General features: G+C 42.6%; 1 protein-coding gene across 2 annotated transcripts in view; it reads left to right on the top strand.

The window, feature by feature from the left end:
* The window catches only part of KIF1B (kinesin family member 1B), a 128,022-nt gene that overhangs the window by 92,485 nt on the left and 20,537 nt on the right, over positions 1-15,000 (top strand). For both annotated transcript variants that reach the window (XM_065421333.1, XM_065421332.1), the window contains 10 exons: positions 1,589-1,707; positions 4,348-4,433; positions 4,586-4,715; positions 5,525-5,687; positions 6,444-6,534; positions 7,233-7,351; positions 8,202-8,257; positions 12,168-12,276; positions 13,265-13,331; positions 14,783-14,867. In XM_065421333.1, coding sequence (XP_065277405.1) covers positions 1,589-1,707; positions 4,348-4,433; positions 4,586-4,715; positions 5,525-5,687; positions 6,444-6,534; positions 7,233-7,351; positions 8,202-8,257; positions 12,168-12,276; positions 13,265-13,331; positions 14,783-14,867 — 1,025 coding nt within the window. The remainder of the gene's footprint in view (positions 1-1,588; positions 1,708-4,347; positions 4,434-4,585; positions 4,716-5,524; positions 5,688-6,443; positions 6,535-7,232; positions 7,352-8,201; positions 8,258-12,167; positions 12,277-13,264; positions 13,332-14,782; positions 14,868-15,000) is intronic.

Genomic DNA, 15,000 nt, shown 5'->3' with positions numbered 1-15,000 from the left:
CTTGTGTTGAGGAGGTGAGGCCTAGGGAGGAATGGCCTCTTATTTTCTCTAACTTGGGTTCTTGACTATGGGTCACAAGGCACTGAGTTCACCTCTCTGTTTTCATCTGTTTTCCTATATCTGGTGAACACCATGTACGTCTGAGGGCACTGGTCAGAGGCAGCAGGGATGCATATTGCTCACCCTGTACACCCAGAATAATAAATGATTTAAGCTTTATTTTTAATTGTACTGGATATAAAGACCAAGGGGAAAACTGAGTATGTGAAAGGAAATCCAGCTAAACACGTGGTCAGTGCTGTAGTATAACTCACTGTCAGCTCAGCTAGAACCATCTGAATGAAAGTCGTCATGTAGACTTCTAGTTAATGAATTATAAGGAAATTGTAGCTGGGAGTATTACATACCCTCCCTGCATTCTTCCATTGAATTCTGAAACCTCTCCTAATACTATCTTTCTCAACTCATTAAAACCCCTTATCCTGCCTCCCTTGTTGAGAACTATCCATGGACTGATCTTTTAGGCTTCTCTGCATTTAGATATTTACTTTGATTGGGGGTACTCTTTCCACACTTAAACTTGCCATTTTAAGAGCCCTTTACAATTTTAAGTTCTGCCAATTAAAAGAAAAAAATGAGCTTTCTAATATAACTGAAAGTATAAAGCGTACTTTGTTTAAAGTATAATTTGAAAGTTGTGAACAATAAATTCGTCAAACTACTAATCCAAAATAAGACACACACATATACACACACACACACACACACACACACACCCCTACTTGGTGTTAAAATTTTCAGTTCTAATATGTATTGTAATATTTTCCAGTACTGGCCCAAAATGCTGCGTTCTCTCTGTTGTAAGCTGCAGTGTTTTGGACTGTTGCTCTAGAATTTCATGGTGGTTTGTTATATGGGAGTGGGAAATCTAATACATTCCAAACTACTCATCTGTAGAGAATACTGTAGCTCCCCTTCTTAGAAGCCTGAAAGATGGTTTATAATTGGGGAATTTTGATAATTACTTCACATATATAGTGTATTATAAAATATGCATAGAGGAGAGAAAATGCTTAGTCAGAAATCTGTTTTAAATGCTTGTCTATATTCAAGTTAAACATTTGTTAGATTGCTAAACAGTCACTTTCCTTTTGTCATCTCTAATTATCTTTAAACTACAATCACAGGATGGAAAGTTCCTAATGATGCTTTGTATGCAGTAGAACCTCTTGAGTTTTTAATGTCTTTCTAACAATGCTGTTTACAACTGTATTGCATCAAGTCATCTTTCATAAGCCAGCCATCTTAAATGTCTCCTCTATATACTTTATAACTCACTAATGTAGGCGTGTTGGCTTCAGCCAGCTCTGGTTTAAAGTGTCTGTGTGTTCACACAGTTTAGCTTGAAAATACTACAGGAGCTCTGTAAGGGCAATTTGAAAATAGCAGTCCACAGTACAAGATAATGTGTTATAGCAGAACTGCAGACACTAGGCTGTATGAAGGCGTTTGTGTCCTGTCAACCAATCAAATACAAAGTTCTCTCTACAAGCGGTGTTCTGATGTTGTTTTTCACTCCTGTTACCAGGGCATTCGTATACCTGAGCAATCTACTATACCCAGTGCCCCTTATCCACAGAGTGGCAGTTGTCAGTGAGAAGGGGGAGGTTCGAGGATTTCTGCGCGTGGCAGTGCAAGCAATAGCAGGTAAGATACTCTGGGAGTGCTCTTGCAGTTCAAGCCTGAGTGGTTTTTGAACAGCTGTATTTAAAAAAAGGGGGAGAGGGGCTGGCTTCAAAATGTTGGCTTTTTTGCTGCTTTCAGTTCTGGACCAGCTTTAAGGTCTGGTACTTGCAAGCCTCCCAGAACACTTACTCTGTCACATTAGAAAACCAGGGTTGTATTTTTTCCAGTGATATAAAGCATTTGGCTAAGGCCGACTAGCTAATTTGATCAATTAATTTGCAGAAAATATATCATCTCTTTTTTAGAGGTTTTGAAATGTTCACTGTCTACCACTCTGAGATTTGTATGTGGTAACTAAGACAACCCGAGGTGTAGAGATTGGGGGAGGGGGGAGGAAATACATATTTCAAAACACTTTTTAAAAAATGCCTTTCCTCTACAGTATGGCATAAACATAAGTGATGGTGCATGTGACTGCGTGTGAGAGTATAAAGGCTTGAATGGCACTATTTTTGGATGACCCACAGAACTTGCTTGTGACTCTAACGTCTTGAGTCTCATGTGCTTGTCCCAAATAAACACCCATGAAACCTTTACTTCATTACGTACCATATATTCATCCTGACTTTTCAGTCTTTCCTGTCTTTATAACTCACATACAAAGTGCTCTACCATCTTTATATTATATTCTCCTCTCTATGGATACAGGCACCTCTAGGGATTGGAGAAGAGTAGAGTTAGCATTGATTCATCAGTTATTCAGAGGCCAGATCAGAGTCCCTCAGCATACAAAGAAAAGAGTGAACCTCTGTCCTTGTATAGTGGCTGAGGGTTTTTTGTTTCTCCCTCCTCCTAGGGTGGTTTCCCTTACCCTTATAGCAGGTATTGTAGAGAACTACACGCTAGCCTCACCCTGTTCAATTTTGCATGGGACACTGTTGGTTTGACTAGTTGGGGCTGCTGGGTAAGGACAAAAATCCCTATTTCTTTTGGGGGGAAACTTGATTTAAAGGTGGGGAGGAGAATTATCTAGCTAAGCTGACCCTTCTCTTTGCTGATTTTGAGAAAAGGAGGAGGTAATCAATTTCCTTTAACTAGCTCTTTGATCTGCCAACCAGTTGGTGGCATTTTGTCCTTTTTTCCACACTGAAATGAACTAGTCAAGGTTTGTCCCTGGTATTTGACCATGCACCATTCATCCTGATGAGAGCTCAGATACTTCTTGTAATTTATCTGCCCTTTCTAGCAATGGCTAACTTCCAACCGTTGTCTCTTGTATTGGAAGACAACCCTGTAGGTCTTATTCTCCATGGGAACATGTGATGAAGTCTCAGACACTGAGACTGTGGGATTCACTCTGGCTGAGGCTCAAATGACAGATGAAACATTTGAATACGTTCAAAAGTTTTACTTCTAGCCTGGTTTGCTTCCCTTAGCATTGACACTTTAATACCTACAGTCAAATGGATGATATGAAAGAGCAAACCATGGCTATTACAAATTGATTTTGCAACATCTTTGAAATATGTCATGGCTTTATTTAGTCAATGATATTTCAAGATGGCTTTCTTAATTTTGGGATCACTTCTGTAAGTATGTCTCCTATTAGAAAATACCTCAGCACTATTTGGGCACCCCTCCTCTCATTGGCAGTCTCAGCAGAGACTGGGCTGAATGGGCCATAGAGACTGAAGTAGTCTCTTGCTTTGAGAGTTCCTCTGGATCAATATGGCACATTGAAGCTGTGCCATTGTGGGTGCTCACGCTGTGGGTAGAGGATTTTAGTTTTCAGGACTGTAAATCTGGCTGTTTATCATTTCTTGAAAGACCATAAACCTTGATGGTCCTAGGGATTGCTAACTAATCTGGCAATGTTCATAATTACTAAACTTGCTGTAAAAAGCCTTGGATTGATTTTTACCCCTTTCTGTAAAGCTTCTTCTTGTATTGGGTGTTTTGTCATGGCCATACTGTCATTAATGTACACTTTGTGTCATGGCAGGAAAGGGTTATAAAGCTATTACCCCTAGTGAACTGGGCACGACTATCTAGATGAATAAGGTAAAGAAATTAAAATGGCTGTAAACTACCTTCATTATTCTTCACTGTGTAGCAAAAATCCTCTGTAGATAAGGATCTTGAGGTGTGACACAGGTCAGTGGTTGCATTGGAACTAGTGTGGGGACAGGAATTGAAAACCTGTTTTCTGCTAATCAAGCCATGGGCCCTTCCTGGTTAGGGTTATATTTAATGTTTCACATGTTTCCAGTTGAAAAAATCTCTAAGACGTTCTCATCTCTGATTGTTGGTCTTTTCACTCATCATGTTGTACACTTTTGCCCATTCATTTTGGATGTAACCTATTTAGAAACAAGCAATTAAACAGTAAATATGGATATAAAGTTTTAACCCATGAATTCTTAAACTCCAGCATATTAACTTTTAATCTTATGGGTAGCATTAACCTGTTTTGCTGGTCTTCTCCATTCCCTTCCCAAAAGCCAGTGCTAGGTAGATCTCTGCAGTATTTTATCTAGCAACTTGTTCACGTTTAAATGACGCAAGTGATGGGGTATCCACTACTTGGGAGACTAGTATCCGATCGAGTCACTCTTGCCATTTGAATTAGTTTCCAATATTCTATTTTCTTTGCCTTTCTAGCGGATGAAGAAGCCCCAGATTATGGATCTGGCATTCGGCAATCTGGCACAGCTAAAATTTCTTTTGATGATGAATACTTTAATAAGGTAAGAAACATTAATTGGGTTGGAGAGGTTTGTGAAGAGAGAGGACAATGTCTTATTCTAGATACTGATCGGTTAGGGTGGGTTAAAAAGTATAGAGGGCAAATCGGAAGTTGCAGGGCTCTCATCTGCAGCCCCTGTCTTATGTTCCTCAGAGTGACTTTACTTCAGTTGCAATGACTCGTTCTGGACTGTCACTAGAAGAACTGAGAATTGTGGAAGGGCAAGGTCAGAGTTCAGAGGTCATCACTCCCCCAGAAGAAATTAACAGAATGAACGACCTGGGTAAGTGCGCACAGCTTCTGGGACTTGAGGGGACAAATATGGGGCTATTCTGATGCTTTATGAAAAGGGGCTTTGGGCCTTAATTCAGAAGTGTGCTACAGGTGAAGGAATGTTGTCCTTAAAGTACCAGGGGTACATAATGGTGACTGCTTCCTTGTGAGAGTTTTGATTTACAAAATATTAACTCCAATGTAGCACACAGAAGAAGCTTTTAGGTTGCAGCTGTTCAGAGTTTTTGATCATTGTCAATCACTAGAAGGTTTCAGAAGTTGCCTGCCTCTTTATTTATGCTAATATCTAACTGGTAATTACTGTGCACCCCTCTCTTGCAACTCTAGTATCCCCACCTTGGGTGAGAAGAGAACTCTGTTAAACCTGCACTGTCCCCACATTGTGCTACCAGTGAACTCTGCACTTTGTTGAGATTACTGTCTCTTGTCTACACCAGGATTTTTTTATCATTAATTTTTCAGGTGCAGTTTGGTAAGTAGTAGCCTTGGTGATGACTATAGTGTAGACAGGGTTCAGAAGAACCCAGGCACTTTTACCACTGTCACCTAACCCTGCTCGAGTTGTTAGACACTTTTGGAACAACACTTGAGCCTTGACTACCCTACCGCTTTTATCAGTGATACCATTAGTGAAGCTGCATGTATTGTGAATTAAGGCTCTGAAAAATCCTTTTGTAGATAAACTACTGGAGAGCAGGTATTTGGGGGTGGGGGATTAAATCCCACCTTTGCTGGGTCGAGTATCTGTAGATGTAGTAAATCTGAATATTTCACGGGAGGTCTTTGTGTCTCATTAAGACCTGAAGTCAGGCACTTTGTTGGATGGGAAGATGGTGATGGAAGGGTTTACCGAGGAGGTTGGCGACCACCTGAAACTGGGTAGTGTGTTCACCTTCCGTGTGACAGTGCTGCAGGCCAGTGGCATCCTCCCGGAATATGCAGATATCTTCTGTCAGTTCAAGTAAGAATCTCTCCTTGGTAGTACAGGGTGGGGAAGACTTGTGCAGTGAAGAGGAGTAGCTGACGCTAGATACTGGGCAAATGGAGACAACTGGAGTGATTTTTAGGAGTCAGTGTGGCAGTGTCCTGTGGGAGGGGAGTCAGAAATCTGTGTAGCCCTCAGATCACGTGCCCTGAACAAACATCTGCTTTGTGTTAACATGGCATCGGGGAGTAAAGCTTTGTAGAAAGGGGATAAGAATCAGCCTTTAAAAGCCACACATCCAATGCCTCTTGTCCTCGGCATCCCAAGGTGTGTTGTAGAAGTCTTTGAGGTCCTCTAATGAAAAGTGCTATAGAAGTGTAAAGTCATAATACCCAGTAAATTGGTTTATATTTATTACATTTATAGGGTCCAAATCAATGGGCTTTTAAGCACCAGATAATGATACCAGTGTATAACTTTAAAATTAAAACCATTCCATGCATACACCCAGCTTGAATGGTATGGTCTGGAATTAGGGCAAATTCAGCAGCTCTCAAATGAGAGCTCTGTCCCCATTTAGATTCCAAAGAATAAGGATGAGAAGGGGAGGTAGCAAACATACAAACCAATAAAACAGTAGAAGGAGCCCCAAAGTTGTCTAGAATAAACCTGCCTAAATAAGATTGGTTGAGGCCTAAAAGGTGGCCAGCAGAGCAGAGATGTGCAGATTTCTCTAAGGGGTGAAGCTGATAGTTGAGCAGTTTTCACTAATCTGATCTGTTTTGGTTTTAGTTTTTTACATCGACACGATGAAGCTTTCTCTACTGAACCTCTCAAAAACAATGGCCGGGGGAGTCCGCTTGGGTTTTACCATGTCCAGAATGTAAGTGAAGCTTAGTGATCCTGTATGAAGCGTGAGTGAGTGTCCATAATACACTGCTGTTTAGGTTGATTTGAATGCTGGGGAATGTTTGTAGCCTTCCTATCAGCCTCCTCAGTGAGGCATGAGCAGGAAAGGGGTGGAGGGTACAGATGAATAAACAATAGAGGGGGTGTGATCAAATGAGTGATATAATCCTTTGTGTAGTGCATAATGCCTATTAGTAAATTACAGAGCATTTAAGGAAGTGTGTGTGTAGAGGCTATATGACTCTTTTCCCTTCCCTTAGTTCTGAATTCCTTGTGCTTCCATTTCACCCATCAGAATATTGGGAAGTGCAATAAAAACAGCTCTAGAGTTTGCATTACAGGGATTAGAAAGTGTAAATGGGAAAAGCCATGTTCAGGCTTCCAAATTGATAGTGTGTAGTCTCACAAGTAGTGTAACTGTCTTGTTACAAATAGCTTCCTACTTTTCTTAACTGACGAGTGCTTAGGTCGGGGGATTTTTCTCCTGTAACTGTTAATTGACAACCTTAACACCTGAAACAAAGTAAGGTATGTGTCTCCCTTTGCTGTGATTGGCTGTAGTCAAGCTATCAGCCACTGGATAAGAACTGTAGAACTCTGGACTCTAATGTTGGCAGATATAAGGTTTTCATTTTATCTCTGCCCTGACTCTTTCCTTACCTTTTTTGCTAGATTGCTGTGGAAGTGACAGAATCTTTTGTGGAGTACATCAAAACTAAGCCTATTGTGTTTGAAGTCTTTGGGCACTACCAGCAGCACCCTCTCCATCTGCAGGGACAGGATCTCAACAGGTATTGACCAGTTTAGAAGTAAAAGTGTCCTTCCTCTCATACTTCTCAGCAGAAGGAAGAAATCCTGAATGGGAAGTAGACCCCACATACCCCATCCCTTTGCTTCCTGAATTCCATGCCTCACATGGAAGTCTTGCTACTTAGCATTAGTCCCAAGTGTGCCCTAAGCAAATTCTAATACTAGACAAGTGACCCCCCCCAGTAGTTAAGAATACGTATTTAAAGCCAAAAGAACCCTTTGCAAAACAAAACTTGCTTCAAACTCCTCATGACTTCCAGAAGCACACCTGCCAAGACTGCTGAGCATCTTAAATGTTCTGAGTCAGGGAAAGGTTTCCTAGTCGTCTTGCCCTATGGTGTGAGGGGAGAGGATGATGCATGGATTCCTGGGTTTGGCTTGGATTGCTGGAGACAGTAGCTGCAAAGAGAACCACAGGCTGGTGTTAAAGGGAAAAATCAGCAGGGGTTTGTATCCCTACATAAAGCCATTTTCAGGAAATGCATCTCTCTTCCTGTTTCTCCTTGAGCAGAGACTAAGGAAAGGGCAGTTGGAAATATTAAAAGGTAATCCATCTTTGCTTAAAGCTGTGCAAAATTGAGCTGGAATGGAAAAAGGGGTAAGTGTGTGTTTGTTGGAGCAGGGTAAGGAATCCTGGGTTATGTATCTTCCAGACATGTCCCATGTGTGATTGGGCACATCTGTGCTTGTTACCTTCTTTGTAGAGTGGAGGTTGTATGTACCTGCCTCATAGGGTTGTGAGGCTCACTGTTATTTTGTAGAGTGCTCAGAGATCCCTGGGTAAGAAACAGGTGGGAAACACCAGAAGTAACTGCTCCCCTTTCTCTGCAGCCCTCCTCAGCCATCCCGACGATTCTTTCCACCTCCCATGCCACTCTCAAAGCCAGGTGAGAACAAACATGTTCTGGGTATGTCTGTTAACTCATCACGTAGAACTAGGGTGTGAAATATTCAGAAACGCAGTCATTTGAAACTGAGAAATAAAATGAACGAACAGTGCAAAGGGCACTGGAACATCCTTGCTGGTGGTGTTCCTTCCCAGGTGTTCAACCTCATCTCAAAGCAAAAGTGTTCTCAGGGCAGTTGGGGGGAGAGAGTTGCATCTATGAAGTATCCAGCACATAACACTAGATCTGGCTGTGCAGCCACTCTCCTCAGTGTGGTTACTGAACTGAGGATTTGCTTATCCATAAATCACTCTGCTCTGCTTTTTCTAACGTTGCTTGCACTTTCATGCACTACGCCAACCTTGCTGAAATGATCCCTCAATTTTCTTTAATTTAACTGTGCATGTTGAACTCTTCTTTCCCCCCCCCCCGTCCTTTTTATCTCCTTTCCCTTGTTCCCATCACCTGCTTATATCCACCACTCCCATTTTTCTTCTCCATTCCCTTTTCAGACCATGAGAGAAAAATTGAGTTGATTAGGTATCTCATGTCTGGCTATGTAAATGTGCATGTGCTGAACACACTGTCTGAGCACGCCAATGTGCTTGCATCCTCGGCTGTGGCTACATTCCAGGATGGGGCTGACCAGCTGCCACCTTTTCTTTTTCTGCCTGTTCCCAGCTGTCAAAGCGAGCGGGTTCCCAAAAGAGATGGTTAGTAGTCAAATTCGATCTATGGTAGATGTAGAAATAACCCCTAATCTTGACCCCAAAGTAGTTTGTCCACACCTTTACCCTGTGGTGCTGAGTACCAGAAACTACCTTGGGTTCTGTGGTCATTGTGGAGTGATGAAGCATTTAGAATAAGAAACATCTAGTGTCTAGAGCAGAGTATGAGGAGTCTGAATTTGTCTGCCAATCCTAGCTCTGCCACTGATTTATTGTGACTTTGTCACTAACTTTGCTTAGCCTCAGTTGTCCCATCTGTAAAATAGGAATATTTACCCCTTGCCCTTTGTAAAGTGCTTTGAGATCATTAGATGCAAGGTGCAAAGTATTATGTAGTAAGTTATAAAACTGAGGGGTAGAGGGTATTTTCTTTTGAGGTTCTGTTAAAATTCTCCTTCCTGTTTATCTGTTATCTAGCTTCATTCTCTTCTCTCTCCTCTTCCCTCCCCCTCCCCCCCCAAGCCAGCTGTTTGGGTTGAAGTAGACCAAATGTGTATCATGCTGACCCAGCCCATGAAAATGTTTAGAACAGGCCTGCACATAAACTTTCAAACCTGACTTAGTGTGTTAGGTTTTCTTTTCTAGTGCAGCTGAATTCTTCTGCTTGGTTCAGGCTTCAGTGGTTTGTGTCCCTGACCTTCCTCCTGACTAGCATCAACAGCTCTGAGTCCAGCTGTCATGAGCTCATGGATGCTATGAGCACAGCTGCAGCTGTTGTTTTGGTGGCATGGTGGGGGTGTAAGAGGGTGATGTCAGCTACTTAAGGTATCAATGAGGGAGAGAAGTGATGTCACTGGAGCTCACTACCTAGCACGATAGTCTTGGCCTGCTGTGTACCTCTTACATTCTTGTAGTAAAGTCTGTCTGCGCCTTTTGTGTTAACTATTTACAGTTATCTGAACAAGGAGTAGACGGAACTCAGATCTCCTCTTCTGAAAGAGAGATTACCGATCTCACGTGCATACACAGGCACCTCCACTGACTGCCACCTGTAAAGCTGGATTTTTGTCTCTTATCAGTGGGTTGTAATTGAGATATTATGAAAGTGAAGAGAGGCTGAGGCAGGAATGGGAGAACCTAAAGAACACTAAATTAAGGCTTATCTTCAATAAATGGCGGGATCGGGCCTTGAGAGGCTACAGAAAACATTGACTGCATTAATTAAAACAACTAAATAAACATTAAAACCAAGGGAATGGGGAGAAAGTTGCAGAGTTGAACACACTCCTGTATTTAGGGTGGAGTGGAACAGAACCCTCATAAGTACCTTGTCCGTTCCCAAGAACAGAGTAGAGAGGCAGAGTGGAGGTAGTGGAAATGGTAGGCAGAAATTGTGTAAACTTAGGGCTTGTCTACATAGCCCTGCAGTTCAGACTACAGCCAGGTGAATTACAGGGTGCACTAGTGTGCTGCACTGTAACTCACCCATGCGGATGCTATGGGTGCAAAATAAAAGGTATCTAGGTGGTAACTGAGGCCTAGTCTACGCTAAAAAGTTCGATTGACCAGCAATGTCACTCAGTGATGTGAAAAATCCACACCTGGAGTGACACAGGTAAGCCAATCTAACCCCTGGCATAGACAGCACTAGGTTGATGAAAGAATTCTGTTGACCTAGCTACTTCCTCTCAGGGAGAAGGATTACCTATGCTGATGGGAGAACTCCTTCCATCAGTATAGGTAGCGTTTACACTGAAGCACTGCAGTTGTAGTGTTTCCAGTGTAAACAAGCCCTTAGTTCTGTTTAAATAGGACTAAGTTAATTCAAATGAGGTACCTTTTAGATCCACAGTATCTACATGGGATAGTTAGAGCACAGCACACTAGTATGCACTGCAAGTTGCACCCCTGTAGTTTGAACTGCAGGGCTGTGTAGACATGGCCTCAAAGAGGGGAAATCTGGAGTTTTGCTAGAACCTGTCCATTTCCTGTGATTACCAGTTACTAGAAGCACTATTTGTCCATTCACTATTTGAGTTAAGGTATCCCTGCAAAGCTAGTGAGTCTTGAAGCACTAATTTACCAGTAATCCTGAAATATAGGGAGCCAAGGCTTCTAAGACTTTTTCTCAGGAATAACTCCTGTTAAATCCCCCTATGTGCACATGAACATCCTGTATGTTAGCGATCCCAGCTGAGTGTACTACTGTGTGCAGTAAAGTGAAGGCAGTAACAGCAAGAATCATCTAAAATAGCTACAGGTCCAGTAGAAAGTGCATCAACCCTAAATTTCTGCAAGAATCCTTGGGATCTTGGCTTGCTCCTTTCATTCAGAGACCCAGAACTGATGCAGGAGTACATATGAACAGACCTAGACCCCCCCTGAATTCCACGCATGCATGAGTTGGAACGCTTTAAAAACTGGTCTCAGTATAGGTCAGAAAGGACCTACATGTTAGGATGTTGTGTTGAGAACACTCTGAAGCATCTGACTTCCCTGCCATATTTGAATGATTCTAAACTATACTTTAGGTTAGCCTGTTCCAAAAATGGATCTTTGAGGCGGCATAGGATTCTCCCATGTATGAATCTGTAGAGGTTGCCTGTCTTCACAAGACTCTCCTAGTTATAATTGATTTATTTCTTTGACCTGTCAAGTGCTAACTTTTGGCCATGCAATAGTTTGGGGGAAAGTGCCATAAATGCCCACCTTTCCTTCATGGTGCTAATGGCCTAATGGGATCAGGTTTGTTTCAGCCTCTGCAGATTATGTAAAACATGTCCCTTACTGCACTAGGTAATGACCACCTATCTTGCAGGGTCTGGTGCATGACCATTTAAGCAGTATGAGGGGTGGTGGAAGGATTAGCCTTTTTTGTATTTATATGTAGGGGGCTTAGTAATCTTTTCTCAGTTCTTTTGTTGGAGTAGTGAAATCTCTCAAACAAATAGTGCTTCATAATTGCCAGTCAGTCATCTAACTGCTTGTAAAGTTACTTGGATGGGGGAGCACTGTGGATTTAAAACAAGACTCTTTGGTTCCATAGACAAGCCTGTGACTGAAGTTTCTTTTCTGGCTTTTTGATGGCAGGTGTCTTTGCCATATTACCTGCACATACACAGGTAGAAATATTACACTGCTTTCATGTGATAAGCAGCACTGAAATTACATCGTGGAACCAAAGTACTGTAATAGCATTACCTGTGTGCAGTTTTTGTGAACAGTTTTTGTATTCTTTTAAGTGCCAGCCACAAAGCTAAACACTATGAGCAAAACTAACCTGGGCCAGAGCATGAGCAAATACGACCTCCTTGTCTGGTTTGAGATCAGCGAGCTGGAGCCAACAGGAGAGTGAGTTCAACTTTTATCTTTCTTTTGTATAAAGAGTGAAAATGGCTTGTGGGAGTGAATCCCTTCATCTCTAGGTCATTGGTTTAGATCAGCCCAGGTTTATAACGTTTGGCTATTCCCATCTATAAGATGCCTGGCTTTGTGTGTAATAAAGTGGTCCCAATCCTGTTCCCAGTGAGTAGATATCAGCAACACAACTGGCATTAGTTGGCCCCATTGTTCGCAGTCTCATCAGAGTGGCCAAAGACTGAAGAAGTATGGAGAGTGACCTTCCTTCTCACTCCTAGACCTGATCCCTCCAGGTCAGCGGCTGGGTATGCTGGCAGAGCAGTGAGCAGGGGGAGCTTGCACGGCTGCAGATCATGTGATGCCTGGTCTTTTGTTAACTAAAGAGTTCAGTCTCCAGAGGTCAGTCCAACAAGAACATAAGAACTGCCATACTGGGTCAGACTAAAGGTCCATTTAGCCCAGTATCCTGTCTTCCGACAGTGGCCAATGCCAGGTGCCCCAGAAGGAATGAACAGAACAGGAAATCATCAAGTGATCCATCCTCTGTCGCTCATTCCCAGCTTCTGGCAAACAGAGGCTAGGGACATCATCCCTGCCCATCCTGGCTAATAACCATTGATGGACCTATCCTCCATGAATTTATCTAGTTCTTTTTTGAACCTGTTATAACAAGAACTATATTGAGTTTAACCTTGCAACATAGAGGGAGTTCCCCGACAGACCTTTGGGAACTACATTATAGGGTCATTCTGCAGTTTTGCAAAGAAATGTTAATGTGTGATGTGATACTTAATGTTCAAAAGTCCAATAGAGAGGCTGATTTTGGAGTCAGTGGAAGCAGCCTCCATTTTTATTAGGCTATTATATGGAAGATGTATGTAGGTGGTAGAGCAAAGCAGCAGCGTTATCTAGTGTCCCACTGCCTCCTCTGTTAAACACGCCTTCTCTAACCCAGGATGTTCATTCTTGTTTCACACAGATACATCCCTGCTATTGTTGACCACACTGGAGGCTTACCCTGCCAGGGGACGTTCTTGCTTCACCAGGTACTAACAGAGCCTAGAAGGGGGCAGCTAAAATACTTATCTCCTTTTGTGTCTAGCGGGCAGACATGTAATGTACTGAATTTTACATCCATTTTATCTTCTAGTTCTGTCTTACCACATACCTGTCTGTCTCTCTCTTACTATAGCTCTTGGGTCAGTCATCTTTCTGCCTGTACCTGTATCTCCCGGGCTTGGGTCTTTGTTGGTAGGAAGTTTGGCTTCTAAATTCTGCTCTTTCAAGTGTTTGGTCATATATATTCCACTCCTAGTACTCATGCATTCAAGAGTGGAATCTTTTGGCCAGCAGTGCCCTTTGGGGCTTTAATGTCCTCATGCTCCTGTACCTAGGGCATAGAGTGGTGCAGACTCAAACACCACTTAGTTCCTTTTCGCTCCCCCTGGCTGCGAGATGGAGCTCAGCAGTGTCTGCATCTCGATGCGCTCTTCCAGAGACAACTTAAAGATATTTGTGTATATTATTAGTGTGTTAGTGATGGCTTAGTTAGCATGGTTTCCCCTTAGCAAATAAGGGGCTTAACCTACCTTATTTGATTTTATCTTTTGTTGTGAAGTTCTTCCTGGTACTGGGGCTTTAGGTATTGTCCCTCCTTTGAGGCAGTAATACGCATTAATGCTGGGCACATCAGATGCCTTTTTTGTCTCCCCAACAAATGCTGTACATATAAATTCTTTTCTAAAAGGAGTTGGAAGGTGAGCATGTCTTAACCTTTCTTTGTTAGGCTGTGCCATGCTACCTGCTTCTGATCTGGACAGGGAGCCCCCTTAGACTAGTTCCATCTCAGATCAGAAGTGCCTCTGTAAATTCTAAATCCACTGTCTCCCAGGCCCCATCTTCAGAAACTGTCCTGGGGTGGACTCATATCGGACCAAAAAACCAGATCTTTGGAGGAAAGGGAGTGTCTCCTTTGGGGCAGATCCCCATTGGGAATACCCAGTAAAAAGAGGTCCATTCCCGCTTTAAAGAGACTCCATGGCCCAAGATGGGTACCACTGGAGCTCTGAGGTTGCACAGTACTGGAACGCCAACACCATATCAAGAATATGCATACAAAGTGGTTATGTGCACACATCTGATTATTTCCTAGGGTTTGAGAGACTGACTCCTGTATACCCTCAAGGTATACCTTCCCTGGAAGTTTGAGACAGACAGTTCTAGGGGTATTTTGGGTGAAATATACTTCTCCTTGTGGTATGTGAAGGGAACAGGATGAGTTCTGCTCTGTAATATGGAAAGATTTTTCCTGTATTGTTATATTCAGGGCCCAAAAGGGCATGGAAGTTTGTTTCCCACTATGAGCCTGCTGACAGGTGAGATGTACATGTTTGTGTCTCAGCCATGGTTTCCCTATGGAAATGACTTAATGGAGTGATTATATGGAGAGGGGGGGGAAAAAAAAAAAGTCTAAGCTGTGCCTCTTCAACTCCACCAGGGAATCCAGCGTAGGATCACAGTCACCATTATCCATGAGAGAGGCAATGAATTGCACTGGAAAGATGTGCGAGAACTGGTTGTTGGTGAGTATCTCCCGGTTGTTCCTTCCATTATCATCATCATGAGTTATTTAATAGAGTTGGGGTAGTGTCACCTATTGAGGGAGATCCAGAGGAAAAACTCTTGGTCTGAGGCTGCCTGTTAGAGCTATAGGTC

The sequence above is a fragment of the Emys orbicularis genome, chromosome 22 (assembly GCF_028017835.1).
Source record: "Emys orbicularis isolate rEmyOrb1 chromosome 22, rEmyOrb1.hap1, whole genome shotgun sequence".
NCBI lineage: Eukaryota > Metazoa > Chordata > Testudines > Emydidae > Emys > Emys orbicularis.
The sequence above is the reverse complement of the archived record's forward strand: the minus strand, read 5'-3'. Positions and strand labels throughout refer to the sequence as shown.